Below are 17,880 nucleotides of genomic sequence, written 5' to 3' on the forward strand. Positions count from 1 at the left end.
TCAAGAGCCTGTCTTTAGTCTTCTTGTTTCCCTGATACAGGCTTATTTTTCTAGTTAGTAAATATATGCCAGTTTGAGCTCTTTTTCATTGAGGTCTAAGTCACATATCATAAAATTTATGCTTTAAAAGTACATAATTCAGCAGTTTTTAGTGTAGTCATGAGACTGAGCAAGTATCACCGCCATCTGCTTCTGGAAGATTTTCCTCACCCCAGAAAGAAACTCACTACTCATCATCAGTCACTCCCCATTTCCCTCCTGTCCCAGCCCCTGGCCACTACTGATCTACTTTCCTTCTCCACGGATCTGTTTGCCTCTTCTGGGCATTTCATAAAAACGGAGTCATATAATCTGTGGTCTCTGTGTCTGGCCTTCCTGACCCCTCCACCCAACCAGCCCGGTGCTGGTGATTCCAGCCCAGTGCCCTCAAGACCCATCCACGATGTAGAATGCATCGGTACTTCATTTCTTCTTGTGGCCGCATAATACTGTGTTGTGTGGACGCGTCACACTTTATCTTTTCATCATTTGAAGCATGCTTGGGTTATTTTTACTTTGTGGTTATCACGAATCATGCTACCGTGACATTCATGTGCAAGTATTGGTGAACATATCCTTTCTTTTTCCTTGTTTTTACTGTGGTAAGAGCACTTAACATGAGATCTACCCTTTTAATAACATTTCTTTTCTTTCTTTTTTTTTTTTTTAAAGATTTTATTTATTTGACAGAGATTTTACAAGTAGGCAGAGAGGCAGGCAGAGAGAGAGAAGGGGAAGCAGGCTCCCTGTTGAGCAGAGAGCCCCACGTGGGGCTCGATCCTAGGACCCTGGGATCATGACCTGAGCCGAAGGCAGAGGCTTTAACCCACTGAGCCACCCAGGCGCCTCTACCCTTTTAATAACATTTCAAGTGTGCAGCGTAATATTGTCAGCTGTGGGCACCATGTTGTGTAGCAGATTTCAAGACCCATCCGTCTTGCATCACAGAAACTTTATACCCATTAAACAAGTCCCGTTTCCCCTTCTCCCCTGCCAACCACCATTCTACTATTTCTCTGAGTTTGACTATTTTAGACACCTCACATAAGTGGAATCAAGAAGTATTTGTCCTTCTGTGACTGGCTTATCTCAGTTAATATCCTCCGGGTTCGTTCGTGTGGTCGCATGTGGCAAGATTCCTTCCTCTTTAAGGCTCAGTGGTATTCCATTGTAGGTAGATACCACATTTTCTCTATTCCTTCATCAGTTGGTGGGCATGTAGGTTGTTTCCATGTCTGGGCTGGTGTGAATCATGTGGCAGTGAACCTGGGAATGGAGATACTGGTCTGAATTCTTTTGGGTATATACCCAAAGAGGATTTGCTGGATCATAAAGTAGTTCTATTTTAATTTTTAAATTTTTATTAGTATTTTTAAAAAAGATTTTATTTATTTATTTGACAGACACACAGCACGAGAGGGAACACAAGCAGAGGGAATGGGAGAGGGGAGAAGCAGGCTTCCCACTCAGCAAGGAGCCCAATGTGGGGCTTGATCCCAGTACGTGGGATCATGACCTGAGGCGAAGGCAGATGCTTTACTGACTGAGCCATGCAGGCACCCCAAGTAGTTCTATTTTTAATTTTTTGAGGAATCTCCATTCTATTTTCCATAGCAGCTGTATGATTTTGTATTCCCAGGAGTGTACAGGGGCTCTGATTTCTCCACATCCTCACCAACACTTATTATTTCTCTCTTTTTTTCAAAGTACTCTCTTTGCCCAGTCTGGGGCTTGAACTCATGACCCTTGGGATCAAGAGTCACATGCTCTACCGACTGAGCCACCAGGCGCCCCGATTTCTCTTGTTTTTTGATAATACCCATTTTAATAGGTGTGAAATGGTATCTCATTGTGATTTTGATTTGTATTTTCCTTTTTTTATAAAAAGATTTTATTCATTTTTATTTGAGAGAGAGGTAGTGAGAGAGCATGAGCAAGGGGAGAGGGAGAAGCAGGTTCCCCACTGAGCAGGGAGCCCGATGATGGGCTCGATCCCCCATTGCTTAACGGACTGAGCCACCCAGGGGCCCCTGATCTGTGTTTCCTGATGATGAGTGATATTGAGTACCTTTTCACATACCTGTTGGCCATTTGTATGTCATCTTTGGAGAAATGTCTATTCAAGTCCTTTATTTAATTTGATTATTCCCTCTCCACCCTTTCCTTCCTTGCTGATGAGTTGTAGGATTAAGCATGTCTTCATTACTTCTGGGAGTAAACGTGGGAGTAGAGTTTCTGGGTTGTACGGGAGCTCCGTATCTAACCTTCAAAAATCTGCAGAAATGCTTCCCCTTTTAGCTGTAGCACCCTGCATTCTCACTGGAGATGCAGGAAGCTCCCAGGCTTGCCATACGCTTGCCACACCTGATCTTGTTTGTCTTTTTTATTATAGCCAGCATAGGTGGGAAGTTGTATCTCATTGTGGTTTTATTTTTCTAATTAAAAAAAAATTTTTTTTAATTCTTTAAAAATTTTTTTTTAAAGATTTTATTTATTTATTTGACAGAGATCACAAGTAGGCAGAGAGGCAGGCAGAGAGAGAGAGGAGGAAGCAGGCTCCCCGCTGAGCAGGGAGCCTGATGCGGGACTTGATCCCAGGACCCTAAGATCATGACCCGAGTTGAACGCAGAGGCTTAACCCACTGAGTCACCTAGGCACCCCAAAATTCTTTTTTAATTCTTGAGGTATAGTTGAGATACATATAACATAACTGTTACCTTACTTTCAACCTCTTGGTTTGATAGTTCTGTGCATTATTCATTGCTCACTGTGGTAAGTGTAGTCCTCATCTGTTGCCACACAATGTTATTACAATATCATTGATTATATCCCGCATGCTGTACTTTTCATCTTCTTAACTTCTTTTATTACTGGAAGTTTGTACCTCTTAGTCCCCTTCACTTATTTCATCTGTCCTCCTACCCACCTCCCTCTGGCAACCACTAGTTCTCTGTATTCAAGAGTACTGTTGTTTTTTTAGATTCTACATATAAGTGAAATTGTATTTGTCTTTCTAAGTCTCACTTATTTCACTTAGCTTAATGCTAACTGGGTCCATCTATGTTGTTGGAAATGGCAAGATCTCTCTCTCTCTTTTTATGGCTGAGTAATATTCTAAGATGTATACCACATCTTCTCTATCCAGTTATGTTTTGGTGGACACTTGGACTGCTTCCATATCTTGGCTCTTGTAAATAAGGCCCCAATAAACACAGGGGTGCATGTACCTTTTCAAATTAGCGTTTTTGTTTTCTTCGGGTAAATACCCAGTAGTGGAACTCACTGGATCATATGGCATTTCTATTTTTAATTTTTTTGAGGAACCTCCATACTGTTTTCTAAGGTAGCTGTACCAGTTTGTATTCCTGCCAGTGGTGGATGAGCGTTCTTTTTTCTCCATGTCCTCATCAACACTTACTTATTTTTAATTTTTTGAGGAAATTCCGTACTGTTTTCCACAGTGGTTACACCAGTGGTTACACCAGTTTACATTTTCACCAACAGCGTATGAGGGTTCTGTTTTCTTCACGTTGTCACCAACACTTATTTTTTAATTTAATTTTTTTTAAAGATTTTATTTATTTATTTATTTGACAGACAGAGATCTCAAGTAGGCAGAGAGGCAGGCAGAGAATGAGGAAGGGAAGCAGTCTCCCTGCCGAGCAGAGAGCCCAATGCGGGGCTTGATCCCAGAACCCTAGGATCATGACCTGAGCCGAAGGCAGAGGCTTAACCCACTGAGCCACCCAGGCGCCCTTAATTTAATTTTTTATTAATAATCCCTATACCAGCGTGGGGCTTGAACTCATGACCCCGAGATCAATAGTTGCATGCTCTGCCCACTCAGCCAGCCGGGCACCGCAGTTATTTCTTTTTGGTACTGTCCATTCTGACTGATACCTCATTGTGGTTTTGATTTGTATTTCCCTGATGATTATTAATGAGGTCGAGCATCTTTCCATGTGTCTGTTGGCTGTCTGTATGTCTTTTTTGGAAAAATGTCCAGATCCTCTGCCTACTTTTTAATCAGATTATTTCCTTTTTGGTGTTGAGTTGTAGAAGTTCTTTATATTAAGATATTAGCCCCTCACCAGATACATCATTTGCAGATATTTTCTCCTATTCCATAGTGCCTTTTTGTTTTGTTGATCATTCCCTTTGCTATATAAAGCTTTTTTTTTTTAATTTAAAATTTTTAAATTTTGTTTGATGCTGGCTAGAAACTTTATTTGGTTTGATCTTATCTTTCTGTCGGCATAATGCTTTCTTTCTTTTTTTTTTTTTTTAAGATTTTATTTATTTATTTGACAGACAGAGATCACAAGTAGGCAGAGAGAGAGGAGAAAGCAGGCTCCCCACTGAGCAGAGAGCCCGATGCGGGGCTCGATCCCAGGACCCTGGGATCATGACCTGAGCCGAAGGCAGAGGCTTTAACCCACTGAGCCACCCAGGTGCCCCGGCATAATGCTTTCTTTTGCGTGGATTTTTATCATATTTGTTCTACCACAGTGGTAGAACATATTGGGGGTATGAAAATAAACTCAAAAATATAAAATGTGATTAATGGGACCTGATATATAAGTTACAGAAAAGTGATAATTATGTTATTACTTTTGTGAATAAAAATATCTGCATGACTGGCTTGGTAAGTGAGTTAATTTGTCTCAGCATTTGACTCTTTTAATTGGTGGGGCTCTGGGGGTCTCTGTTTCATACCGTCTCATCAGGTCAGAGCAGATAATCTCCAGGAAGATTCTCTGATCAAGACAAGGCACTTCAATAACTACTTTTCTATAGAACTACAAACAGGTGCCAAAGCCTCATTTAATTGTTACCTGTACTTCTCAGTTTCTTCTCTATGTTTTTTTTCCCCTTCTCACTCTAACATATCTTCTTGGTATTTCCCTTTCTCTTAGGTTGCAGTTGTTCTGATGGATACCCAGGGGGCATTTGACAGCCAGTCTACTGTGAAGGACTGTGCCACCATCTTCGCTCTGAGCACCATGACTAGTTCTGTTCAGGTATCACCACTTGATTAAGATAAAAGTTTGCAGAGGAAATAAGGCAAAGGGGGAGTGCATCCGTTTTCAGTTCTGTTATCAGAATGCCTAGGTGATGTGTAAATGTTCTTTTTAGGCTATAGATATAAATTAAGCTCAAGAAAGAGCTTAACTGTTTTTCCAGTTCGGTTATAAGTATGTATAAAATACTCCAAGAAGAGTCTGAAAAGTGGAAATTGAAATTACTTTAATTACACAGGAAATAGAGATTTGGTAAGAACTTAGGAAAACTGATTTTAAGCTGTAAAGGAAGAATTAGGTGATTTCAACATTATATGCATAGTTTTCCAAAAGATAGGTAATATTGTTTGAACAGACCTCATGTTCTTACGTGTAAACCTTTAGTTGTACAAAGCTTCTTTCCAATGCGCTAGGCTATTTGGGATTCCTTTGAAGTGAAGCTAGAGTGGTTATCAATCTGGATTTTTCTTTTCTAGATTTATAATTTGTCCCAGAACATTCAGGAAGATGATCTTCAGCAGCTACAGGTATATGTTCATCGTAAAAAGTTTAACATCATAATGTATCATTTACAAGTTTTAAGACTAAAGAAAATTTTAAAGCTGAATAGGTTTAGTAATGGATTGAACTATGGGGGGAAGGTTTTTGGCTCACAGCGGTCCTGCACCCTGTTACTGTGGGATAATCAGGGAAGGCCTTACTGAGTTGAGCACAGAACCCAAGAAAGTGAGAGAGTAAGTCCTGCTGTGTATCTGGGGAGGAAGTTGTATAGGACAGGGGAAGCAAGAAGAAAGACCTGAACTGGAGGGTGCTTGGCAGGATCGAGGAATAGCGAGGTGGCCTGTGGTTAGGACTAGGAGGTGTGATAGGAGGCTTGTGTGTGTGTGTGTGCGTGCATGCACACACACACACACATGATGAGGAGGGACAGGAGAGGGAGACTCTTGACATGGGCCTCGATATCACAACCCTGAGATCATGACCTGAGGCAAAAATCAAGAGTCAGGCTCTTCACCACTGAGCCACCGAGGTGCCCTGTGACAGGAGGAGGCTTAGTGATAAAGTCAGAGGGGCATTTAGGTCCTGCTGATGCTTGACCTTTGCCAAGGGATTGGGCCTTTCGTGTAGGGAATGGATATAGGAGACATGCTTTGAGGAGAGGAGTGATGTTATTTGAGCAGAGGATCACTCTGGCTGTTCAGATATGTAGGGACAGGTGTGCATTCAGTGATGCTATTGCAAAAATCCAGGTGAGCTAGGAATGGGTATTTATAAAATGCGTAGCATTATGTGCCTAAAAAAGAGTGTGCTTAATAACTGTGAGCCGTTATTTATTATTACTGTTAACTACTACTACTATTAGTTGTTGTCTTTTGTTCTCCATGCAGCACTTCTTACATGTTATTCCTGTAAAACACTCTTCCAAGGGTATTCCAGAGTTGAATGCAATTCTTGGCATGCTTTTCTGATCGCACTTGTCCCTTTGACATTCAAGAAAACATATTGGCATGCAAAGCAGTAAGGGTGTCATTTATTATGGGGATCACTTTAAGTTAGCTGTAATTTATAGTCCTTTAAAAAAGCAAAGAAAATAATTCCTCAACTTTGGCTTGTACTTTATAACTGGCGGTTCTGCTCTGGGGGGTTAGGAGCTGTTGTTCCTGAAACATTTCCAGCAAAACCTGAGTTTGACACCTTTTCACCTGACACTTCCTTGTATTCTTCGTTTTGCACACATTTTTGAACACCTAGCTTGTGTGAGGCAGTGGACCCGGTCCCGTAGACACACTCATGTTTGAGGTGATGTAGTTCTTTAATGGATCGTGTCATCAGTCGGTCAGAGGTCCTCATGAGTAGGCCCGGGTGATGTGTGAGGCTGCTGTAACAAAATCCCACAGTTCTAGAGTCCGATCGTCAGAACTCAAGCTGTCCATGGGGCCGCACCCTCCTGAGCCTGTGGGGAAGAGTTCGTGCTTGCCCTTCCTCGTTCCTGCTGGTCTGTGGCCGTCCTTGGCATTCTTTGGGCTTCACTGTAGGCCTGATTCAGTCTCTGCTTGTCTTCCCTCTGCGTGTCTCTTTGTCTTCACATTGCATTCTTCTCCCTATGTCTGTGTGACTTTTTCTTATAAGGACACCAGTCATGTTGGCTTCGGGCTCACCCTGATGACCTCATCTTAACGTGATTACCTCTGTAGGTTGTTGCCTATAATGTGTCCTGTTGCCAATAACGTGTTCTGGTGGAGATCCTCCTTCATTCTAACCCTTCTTCATAGAGGCTGAATTTAGCTCTATCAATTAGTAATAGGACATCTGTAACTCTAGTCGTTCTGTATTTTTTTTTAAGATTTTATTTATTTGACAGACAGAGATCACAAGTAGGCAGAGAGGCAGGCAGAGAGAGGGGGAAGCAGGCTCCTTGCTGAGCAGAGAGCCTGATGTGGGGCTCGATCACAGGACCTTGGGATCATTACCTGATCATTACCTGATCTCCTAAGCAGAGGCTTTAACCCACTAAGCCACGCAGGCGCCCCTCATTTTTAATTTTTTAAGGACCCTCCATACTGTTTTTCATAATAGTTGCATCAATTAAATGTCTGCCAACAGTGGACAAGGGTTTTTTTGTTGTTGTTGTTTTGGTATATATATATATTTTTTTAAGATTTATTTATTTGAGAGAGAGCATGAGAGGGGAGGGGGTCGGAGGGGGGAGACTCCCTGCTGAGCTGAGAGCCTGATGTGGGCCTCAGTCCTGAGACCCTGGCATCATGACCTGAGCCGAAGGCAGTTGCTTAACCAGCTGAGCTGCCCAGGCACCCTAGGGTTCCCTTTTTGCCAGATTCTCACCAACACTTAATATTTTTCTTTTTGATAAATATTCATTCCAATAGGTGTGAGGAGGTTTCTCATTATGGTTTTTATTTTCATTTCCCTGAGATTATTGATGGTGAGCATCTTTTCATGCACCCATTGGCCATGAAATGCCAGATGGGTATATCTTCCTTGCAAAATGTCTATTTAGACCCTCTGCCCAGTTTTAAATTGGATTGTGGGGTTTTTGCTTTTTGTTTTTTCCTGTTGAGGTGTATGAATTCTTTATATACTGTGGCTATTAACCTTATCTTATAAATGGTTTTCAGTATTTTCTCTCACTCAGTAGGTTGCTTTTTCATTTTCTTAGTGGTTGTCTTTGCTGGGCAGCTTTTTAGTTTCATGTGTTCCACTTGTGTATTGTGGCTTTGGCTGCCTTTGCTTTTGTTGCCAGATCAAAAAAATCGCTGAGACTTAACATCAGAAAGCTTACCACCTATGTTTGCTTCTTCTTCTTTTTTTTTTTTTTTTTTAGAGATTTTCTTCATTTGTTTGACAGAGAGAGAGATCACAAGTAGGCAGAGAGGCAGGCAGAGAGAGAGAAGCAGGGAGCCCAAAGCATGGGGCTTGATCCCAGGACCCTGAGATCTGACCTGAGCCGAAGGCAGAGGCCCTAACCCACTGAGCCACTCAGGCGCCCCACCACCTATGTTTTCTTCTAAGAGTGTTACGGTTTTAGGTTTTATGTCCAAGTCTTTGATCCATTTTGAGCTAATTTTTGTGTGGTGTAAGAAGGTGGTCCAGTTTCATTCTTTTGCGTATAGCTGTCCAGTTTTCCTAGCACCACTGTCCCTGACTTACTGGATGTTCTTGGCTTCCTTATCATAAAGTCAGCGGATCATATATGCAGGGGTTTATTTTTGGGAGAATAGAAAGATATGCTGTTCCATTGATCTGTGTGTCCTTGTGCCAATATCATACTGTCTTGATTACTGTACCTTTGTAATAGAGCTTGAAATCAGGGCCTGGGAATTCCTTTTCAGTTCTGTTGCAGTTGGACCCCATTTAATTTTTTACTTGTTTATTCCCCCCCTCTTTTGGGGGTAGGTTTATTCTCTCCTTAATTCTAAACATTCTTCACTAGCTTTCTGAGAAAGGATAGAATGGATTACATAGGAGATAACTTTTTTGAATTTTGTAAGTCTGAGAATATTTTAATTTTATCGTAGAATTACAGGATAGAATTAATTTTCTTTTAGAATTGAGGGCATTGCTTCATTGCCTTCCAGCTTCCAGTGTTGCTGCTGAAGTCCCACACCATCTGATCCTTTGTATGTGACCTTTTTCTCTCTGAAGCTTTTAAGATCTTATTCTTGGCATGAATTTTCATAGTAATGTACCTTAGTGTGGGCTTTTTCTTCATTCTTTGTAAATGCATATGTTCAGCAAGATAAAACGTTGTAGCTGTTGCATCAAGAAAAAAACAGCATGCTATTAAAAAGCAACATTCAGAAAACAAACAAAAACTTGGAAATGAACACTGTGTCAGTAAAATTGGAAACTTCAGTAGAGAAGGAGATGGAAGCTAAATTGGAGAAAATCTCCCCAGCGGTGGGCTGAATGAAAGGACAGAGCAGAAGTCAGACCAGAGAGCAAAGCAGAGAGAGAAGGGAGGGCACAGCAGACAAGGGAAATTGGAGCACCAGTTCGGGAGAGGTTGTGTCTGTTAATAATGAGAGATGTTTTAGTAAAACATAACAGAAAATGGAGGGGAAGAAATTATAAAAGGAATAATATAAGATGATATTCTGGAATTGAAGGATACAGGTTTTTGTCTTTCTTGCTAATAGCTTTTCTCAAAGGTCTGGTGTTCTTGGCCATGTGTATTTAAGAGTGAACTGTTAAAGATCTGACTGGGATCGGTAAGAGGGCCGACCTTATGACTGCTTTGGATCCCAGTGAGGTGACTGTGTTTTGTTGCAACCCCTGAATGTCTGTTGGCAACATGTTCTGGGGCCATCATTTTCCCCAGAGAATTCTTGAAACTTCTGCCTGGGTGGGTAGAAGCTTGGTGTGGCTCCAACAGGTTGGGACGCTGAGTCTCACTGTTCTGTATGTAGACCTTGACCTAAGTGCCCATTTCCAGTAAAGTAGGGCACTTACCTTACTCCTTTCAGCTGAGGTATCAAAGTATCGGTTTGGTATCAAAGTGTAAATTCTTTCTGGTTTATCCCCTCCAGACAGCACACTTCCCGTCGTCTGTGGGGGCAGGAAGAGGATTTGGAGCACAGGGAGGGAGCAGGATCTGGGAGTGTGGGTCCTCTCTCTGAAGACCTTTCACGTTTCTTTAGTTGTTAGCCCCACTCCCTCACCCCCTCCTTCATGGTGGCCGGTGCTTCTAATTTCTGAGCCTGTCAGGGATTCTGCTGAGAGAGTCTGCTTGTTTCTTGTTGGCCTGTCTGTCACAGGTAAGGCAGAGAAAGCCAAAACCTGAGATAGTTTTCATTTGTCTGTTTTCCTTCCAGAGGGTTTATGACAACTCTTCTTTGTTGCCATATCATTTCTCATCCCCTTTGTCCTGTGAGTTTATAACTCTTGAACATTTTGCTATATTTTTAGTGAGAGGCTTCACGAGGACATAGAGATGAATGTCTGTGTAAGCCCTGAACTTAGGGAGTGTGGTCATTTGGTCCTTTGCCTGGCGTACATGCTCTGGGCCTAGTGCTGCTGCGGCTGCCAGAGATGCAGTAGGGCGGGAACAGACCAACATCTTGCCCTCCTGGAGCGCAGTTTGTAGTAGTGAAGACAGAAACCGACCAAATAAGTAAAGATGCAGTACGTTAGATAGTGAGACGGCCGAAGGAAAGATATTTCTTTCTTTATTTTTTTTTTAAAGATTTTATTTATTTATTTGACAGAGATCACAAGGAGGCAGAGAGGCAGGCAGAGAGAGAGAGGGAAGCAGGCTCCCTGCTGAGCAGAGAGCCCGATGGGGGGCTCGATTCCAGGACCCTGAGATCACGACCTGAGCCGAAGGCAGAGGCTTTAACCCACTGAGCCACCCAGGCGCCCCCAAGGAAAGCTATTTAAAAGAGATGTGGAGTAAGAAGAATTATGGGGGAACTTATAATCTTTGAGACGGATGGTGGGGAAGGCTTCTGTGAGAAGGAGCCATTTGAGTGACGACCGCAAAAGCTGAAGGAGTGGATTGTGCAGTCCCCTGCGGGAGAGCCTTACAGCAGAGGGGGAGTTGGAACAAAGGCTCTAAGGCATGTGCGCAGCGTATCTGAGGAAGAGTGAGGAGGGCCCGGGAAGCCAGACCTCACTGGAAGGGACTGGCTTTTTACTGTGAGGTTGGAGGGTTTTAAGCAGAGGCATGATGTGATTTAACTGACCTTACAACAGAGCCATTGTGGCTGCTGTCCTGGGGATGGTCCGGGGACGGAGCAAGGGCTGAGGCAGGGAGAGCAGTTAGGAAGCTGTTGTGATATTCCAAGCCACTTGGAAGCTGTGAGTGGTTGGATTCTGGGTTTGCTAATGAATTGGGACATGGAATGTGAGACAGAAGAATAACAGATTATCTTAAGGTTCATGGCTCTCCAGTTTTGAAACCGTAGAACTTTGGTCTCATAGTAGCATTGAGTCTGTTAAATGGAATCTTTGCAAATAATAGCCATAGAAATACTTTAAATAATTTGCCTAACCGTTAACTCTTCTTTTTTAAAGCTCTTCACAGAATACGGTCGTCTGGCAATGGATGAAATTTTCCAAAAACCTTTCCAGGTAGAATGCTAACTGTGAATGTAATTCATGTCTTTGTTTTATTTATTTATTTTTTTAAAGATTTATTTATTTTAGAGGGTGTGCCTGCGAGTTGGGGGAGGGTAGAGGGCGAGAGAGAATCTCAAGCAGACTCATTGCTGAGCACTGAGCCCCACATCAGGCTTGATCTCATGACCTGAGCCAAAACCAAGAGTTGAATGCTTCACTGACTGAGCCACCCAGGTGCCCCTCATGTCTTTGTTTTAGTTCAGAGATCAGCAAACTGTAGCCCATAGGCCTCATCAGGCTAGCTGTCTGTTTTTATGTGACCTATGAGTTAAGAATAGTTTTATATTTTTTAAATGGTTGAAATAAAAAAAGTAATACTATTGGGCCACCTGGGTGTCCTTTGGCTCCGGTCATGATCCTCCCAGGATCCTGAGATCGAGTCCTGCATCTGGCTTCCTGCTCCACAGGGAACCTTCTTCTCCCTCTCCCTCTGCCTCTCCCTGCTGCTCAAGCTTTCTCTCTCTAGCTTGCTTGCTCCCTCAAATAAATAATATCTTAAAAAAAAAAAGTACTATTTCATGACATCTATAAATTAGCTGTGGACACTGACTTTTAAGTTGCAGATAAAATTTTATTAGAACACAGTTACACTCATTTGTCTATAGCTGCTGCTATTCTTTTCTTTCTTTCTTTTTTTTTTTTTAAGATTTTATTTACTTAATTTGAGAGACAGAGAGCGAGTGCAAGCGGGGCAGAGGGAGAAGTGGATTTCCCAACTGAGCAGGGAACCTGATGGGGGATTCGATCCCAGGACCCTGAGATCATGACTTGAGCTGAAGGCAGACGCTTAACAGTCTGAGCCACCCAGGGGTCCTCCATAGCTGCTGTTTGTTACAGCAGTTTAAGATACTTACTCTTAGGTCCTTTACGAAAAGGTTTTCTGGCCCCTGCTTTAGCCAGTTGCTTCACAAGGATGAGAATGCATAGTAACCTCAATGAGATTCGGGGAGCTTTAAGTACTGTTATTTATTATTTAGTTTTCTTTCTCATGTCAGAAGTAGATCTGATCTCATGATTAGCTGGTACCAGGTTGTTTTCTTGTCCTTTACTGCATTCCTCATGCTTGCCTTTAGAGCAGAGCCCTGAAGTTACCATCTTCTCCTCAATCTCTTCCTTCTGCTCTTGTCAACCCATGGGAACAAAAACAGCCAATAGGATATATTCACCTCACATTTGACTTGTATGTGTCTTCTAGAGTTTATAAGGTTTCTAAGACTTTACAGAAGAAATAAATCCTTCACAATTTCTTGCCCCCTTTGAAAAAGCTGGCTCTATGCAAAGAAGTATGTCAGTCATATTGAAAATGAATGTATGCAACCTAATAATATGTTCTGTTCTTTTTCCTAAATAGACGCTGATGTTTTTGGTTCGAGACTGGAGTTTCCCTTATGAATACAGCTATGGGCTAGAGGGAGGGATGTCCTTTTTGGATAAACGTCTACAGGTAAGTAGAAATATAATCTTCTGAGGAATTACCTATAAAGAAAGTAGTGGTAACTTTCTCATTTGCCTTTAGCTGTAGTATTTAAAGCAGAATATGGAAAATTCTGTTAAGTGTGTTAAATATTTACGAATATTGGCACATAACGGTATTCACGTAGGAGTGAAGAACCTGGGTGTGGAGCACACAGGGATTGCAGGGAAGGACTCTGGCTTTGAAGGAATTCTGAAGGACTCTGGACTCTGGCCCAAGCTTTGATCGTGGTTTCTGTTTATATACCAGGTTCTATATGTGCCTTTAGAATGTCATATTCAGGGGCACCTGGGTGGCTCAGTGGGTTAAAGCCTCTGCCTTTGGCTCGGGTCATGATCTCAGTGTCCTGGGATCGAGCCCCACATCTGGGAAGCAGGGGGCCTGCTTCCTCCTCTCTCTCTGCCTGCCTCTCTGCCTACTTGCGATCTCTGTCAAATAAATAAAATCTTTTAAAAAATAAGAATGTCATATTCAGAACTTTTGTTCTGTTGTTCTTCAAAATTCTGTTTTGGGGTAGATATAAACAGGCTTAGCTTGCTCTCCAAAATTAAAATTCAGAAGTCCTTTGTCAATCACTACTAACTAGTTAGATCCTCCTTCATGCCCACAAACCATCTCTCGTTCTTCGGAAGTATTGTGCAATACTGTTTTTTAAGAAACTCTTCAGTCCTGTTCTTTGATTGCTGTGGGAGCCAAACTGTGGTTAATCAAATGTATGCATTTATTGCTTCTAGGGTTCTGAGTTTTCTTACTGGACAAAACATAGGCTGCTATGATCCATCTGAGTTGGGAAATCTTTCCTTTGTCCTATACTAGTGGTTCCTAGTGAAGAAAAACAAATGGTCTTTTGTAAATTGTTGGTCTTCATTGGCAGGTAAAAGAACATCAACATGAGGAAATTCAGAATGTCCGAAATCACATTCACTCGTGCTTCTCCAATGTCACCTGTTTTCTGCTACCACACCCTGGACTCCAGGTGGCCACAAGCCCTGACTTTGATGGGAAGTTGAAAGGTGTGTTACAAATGATGTTACTTGACACCTGTGATTCAATCTTTGGAATTAAGTAGTGACCAGAGATTGTCAGGCATGGATCCAGCGAGTGCTGCAGAGGGACAGCATGTTAACTTAGAGAGAATGGTACTAAGAGTCTGCTTCAGTTTCTGCTTCTGCCTTGGTGTGACCATTAGAGTTCACCTTAACTTTTCCGTCTGACATGGTGGTGGTCAGATTCATTAATGATCTGTGTAAGAGGCCTGTTGTAATTACTGGCTTACAAGAGATAAAAGCACTAAAGAAAGGAACACTAAACATTGGTCACCTGATACTTATCAAGTACAATTAAGTGTCCAAAAGGAAGGTAATGCGATGCATGGCATGGCTGCGTGTTTTCATCTTTGTGATTCGTGCAGAGCCTGGTCCCGGGTCATATGTGCTTGTCAGGAAGTGTTGACTAGGTGACAGCTTCGAGAAATTAGAGTCGGGACTCTTGGATTCCATTCTCTTATTTTTGTTCCTTATTCATTGAGGCCTTGAGTCATGTAATGCCCAGCCTTCAGTGTACGTGTGTTAAACTAGCCCCTTTGTTTATGAACTTAGCTGAGCTGCTCAGGTACCAGGAAAGTAGCAATAAAAATAGCCGCCATTTTGGGGCACCTGGGTGGCTCAGTGGGTTGAAGCCTCTGCCTTTGGCTCAGGTCGTGATCCCAGGGTCCTGGGATCGAGCCCCGCATCCGGCTCTCTGCTCAGCGGGGAGCCTGCTTTCTCCTCTCTCTCTGCCTGCCTCTCTGCCTCCTTGTGATCTCTGTCAAATAAATAAATAAAATATTAAAAAAAAAAATAGCCGCCATTTCTCAAGGCTCCGCTGTATCTCCCGCCGCCGCTCTTCGGGCTGCTATAACAAAATGCCTTACACTGGGTGGCTTACCAACAACACACATTTATTTCTCATGGTTCTGGAGGCTGAAAGTCCAAGGTCAGGGTGCCAGCACGGTCAGGTGACGGCTGTCTTCCTGTTCTCAGACTTCTGGTGGTACCCTCATGCGTGGAAGTGCTAAGGAGCTCTGTGGAGTCTCTTCTAAACATGCTAGTCCCATTCACAAGGGTTCTGCCCTGTGACCTAATCACTGCTCAGACCTGCCCCACCTGCCAGTACCATCCCCTGTAGGGGTTAGGATCTCCACATACAAATCTGGTGGGGACGCAGACATTCAGACCACAGCAGCAGTGCTGGGCCAGTTTACCTTCCTGCTGCGTGCTCCCAGTGCTTCCATTAGCCGATACTGTCTCCTTTATCTCACAGATGCAGAAACTGGCTTAGGAAAGTTAAGGAACTTGCTCAGGGTACTTAATCTGCTAGTAGGTGAGGGGCGGAGGGGTGGGGCAGAGATGCACATCTAGAGATTTTTTTTTAAGATTTTATTTATTTATTTATTTATTTTTTTTTTTTTAAAGATTTTATTTATTTATCTGACAGAGATCACAAGCAGGCAGAGAGGCAGGCGGGGGGTGGGGGGGAAGCAGGCTCCCTGCAGAGCAGAGAGCACAATGTGGGGCTTGATCCCAGGACCCTGGAATCACGACCTGAGCCAAAGGCCGAGGCTTTAACCCACTGAGCCACCCAGGTGCCCCACATCTAGATTCTTTTTTTTTTTGAAAGATTTTATTTATTTATTTGACAGACAGAGGTCACAAGTAGGCAGAGAGGCAAGCAGAGAGAGGAGGAAGCAGGCTCCCTGCTGAGCAGAGAGCCCAATGCGGGGCTCGATCCCAGAACCCTGAGATCATGACCTGAGCCGAAGGCAGAGGCTCAACCCACTGAGCCACCCAGGCGCCCCACATCTAGATTCTTTTTGCCCCAAAGTCATATTGGGCTAAAATAGAAGTTCTGTTACTTTGGGGAAATAATTTAAAGGTATATAATGTTTAGTTTCCAGGAGAACTTGGCTTTTGAAGTGGGAGTTTTTCATAGTCTCATAATAAACATAAGCTACATCATTTTCAACTTATTTGACTGATTTGATCCAAGAACATTAACGTACTTGTTCAGCTTAAGATTTACATTCCAGCTAGTCTTCATGGTGCAGAAGAAACGGAGTTTGAGAGACTTAGCTTTATCTTTTGTTTGTCACTGTGTGGTGTTTTTATGTGGTTGGCAGCTTTCCTGAGCAGGAGACTTCTCGAGCCTGTTAGATGGCAATTCAGAAATCTGAATTTGGGGTCCGGCTTTAGAGAGAAGTCTGCTCAGGCAGCCCTGGAGCTAGAACCTTTTACCTGAAAAGCAGTTGCAAGTGACTTTTCTGAGTGGAGTCTAGAGAAAGTTGAGCATGTAGGTGATGAGTTCCCTTAGGCTTTTAACACTCTTACTAGACCATTAGACAAACCTTTACCAAGCCTAACGTCGGGTTTGTTCATCACTGGGAGGGGAGGTGTCCGGGGCGTTCCTAAATGAGGCTGCTGAGGAGGGGTTGGCTTCAGTGACTCCCTCGTGCACTTGAGCCTCAGTGTGCTCTCAGGTCATCAGGTATAAACATACAAAAAGGCATTTCTCCATATTTTCAAACATTTTAATGTTTCAGACATTGTTTTAAAATTCACTTTTAGGGGCGCCTGGGTGGCTCAGTTAAAGCCTTTGCCTTTGGCTCAGGTCACGACCTCAGGGTCCTGGGATTGAGCCCCGCATCATGCTCTCTGCTCAGCGGGGAGTCTGCTTCCCCCTCTCTCTCTCAGCCTGCCTCTCTGCCTGCTTGTGATCCCTCTGTCAATAAGTAAAATCTTAAAAAAAAAATAAAATTCACTTTTATGTTATCCCAGGAGATAGGTAGAGCTTTTTAATATTGTCAAACCTGGACTTTTGAAGTTTTGTTATCACCATTCAGTGTGCATTTGTTTCTGCTTCCTAGGACTGCCAACAAAGTACCACAAACTGGGTGGCTGAGAACAGCAGAAATTTACTGCCTAACAGGTTTAGGAGACCGGAATTCGGAAATCAGGGTGTCCACAGTGATTGCTTCTGGGGGCTCTGAGGGAGAATCTGCTCCCAGCTTCTCTCCTAGCTTTTGGGGTTTGCTGGTGGGCCTTGGCGTTCTTTGGCTTGGAGCTGTGTGTGTCACTCTGGTCTCTCATCATGTGGCCACCGCCTTTCTGTGTCTCTGTGTGTTCTCTCCTCTTATAAGGACACCACTGTTTGGATATAGGCTGCCCCCAATCCAGTATGATCTCAACTAGTTACATCTGTAAATTTGCAAGGTCATGTCCTGAGATTCCAGGATGACATGCATTTTGGGGGATATTGTTCAACCCTGTCTGTATTGAAATATGTACAGCTTATCACTAAATATTCAGTGTACTGATTTTCCTATTATATTTATAAAATAGGGAGCAAGTTCTGTACAAGTAGTTGTTAGTGTCGTAATTATGTACTGTTTGTTTCCCTCATTCATCATTGAACCTTAAAACACATTTATGGATAGGGTAAAATCTTAGTCTTACATGAAAAGGCAAGTCCAGAGGAAGAAGGACAGATGGTCAGTATGTGCTCATGGAAATACAGCTAGCATCACAGTAGTTGCAAATTACTATGCAAAGGAGAAAGTGCAGATGTACTGGTACAAATTCATAGTCTTTTGATCCAGTATTTCACTTTTAGGAAAGTATCTTAAGGAACTATCCAAATAAGTAGATAAAAATACAGCGACAAGGGCATAT

General features: G+C 42.8%; 1 protein-coding gene across 3 annotated transcripts in view; it reads left to right on the forward strand.

Moving 5' to 3' along the window:
• ATL3 (atlastin GTPase 3) overlaps nt 1-17,880 on the forward strand; it is a 46,961-nt gene that overhangs the window by 16,480 nt on the left and 12,601 nt on the right. For all 3 annotated transcript variants that reach the window (XM_046016062.1, XM_046016060.1, XM_046016061.1), the window contains exons 4-8: nt 4,957-5,061; nt 5,538-5,588; nt 11,596-11,652; nt 13,052-13,144; nt 14,049-14,187. In XM_046016062.1, coding sequence (XP_045872018.1) covers nt 4,957-5,061; nt 5,538-5,588; nt 11,596-11,652; nt 13,052-13,144; nt 14,049-14,187 — 445 coding nt within the window. The remainder of the gene's footprint in view (nt 1-4,956; nt 5,062-5,537; nt 5,589-11,595; nt 11,653-13,051; nt 13,145-14,048; nt 14,188-17,880) is intronic.

This window comes from Meles meles, chromosome 8 (genome assembly GCF_922984935.1).
Source record: "Meles meles chromosome 8, mMelMel3.1 paternal haplotype, whole genome shotgun sequence".
Taxonomy (NCBI): Eukaryota; Metazoa; Chordata; class Mammalia; order Carnivora; family Mustelidae; genus Meles; species Meles meles.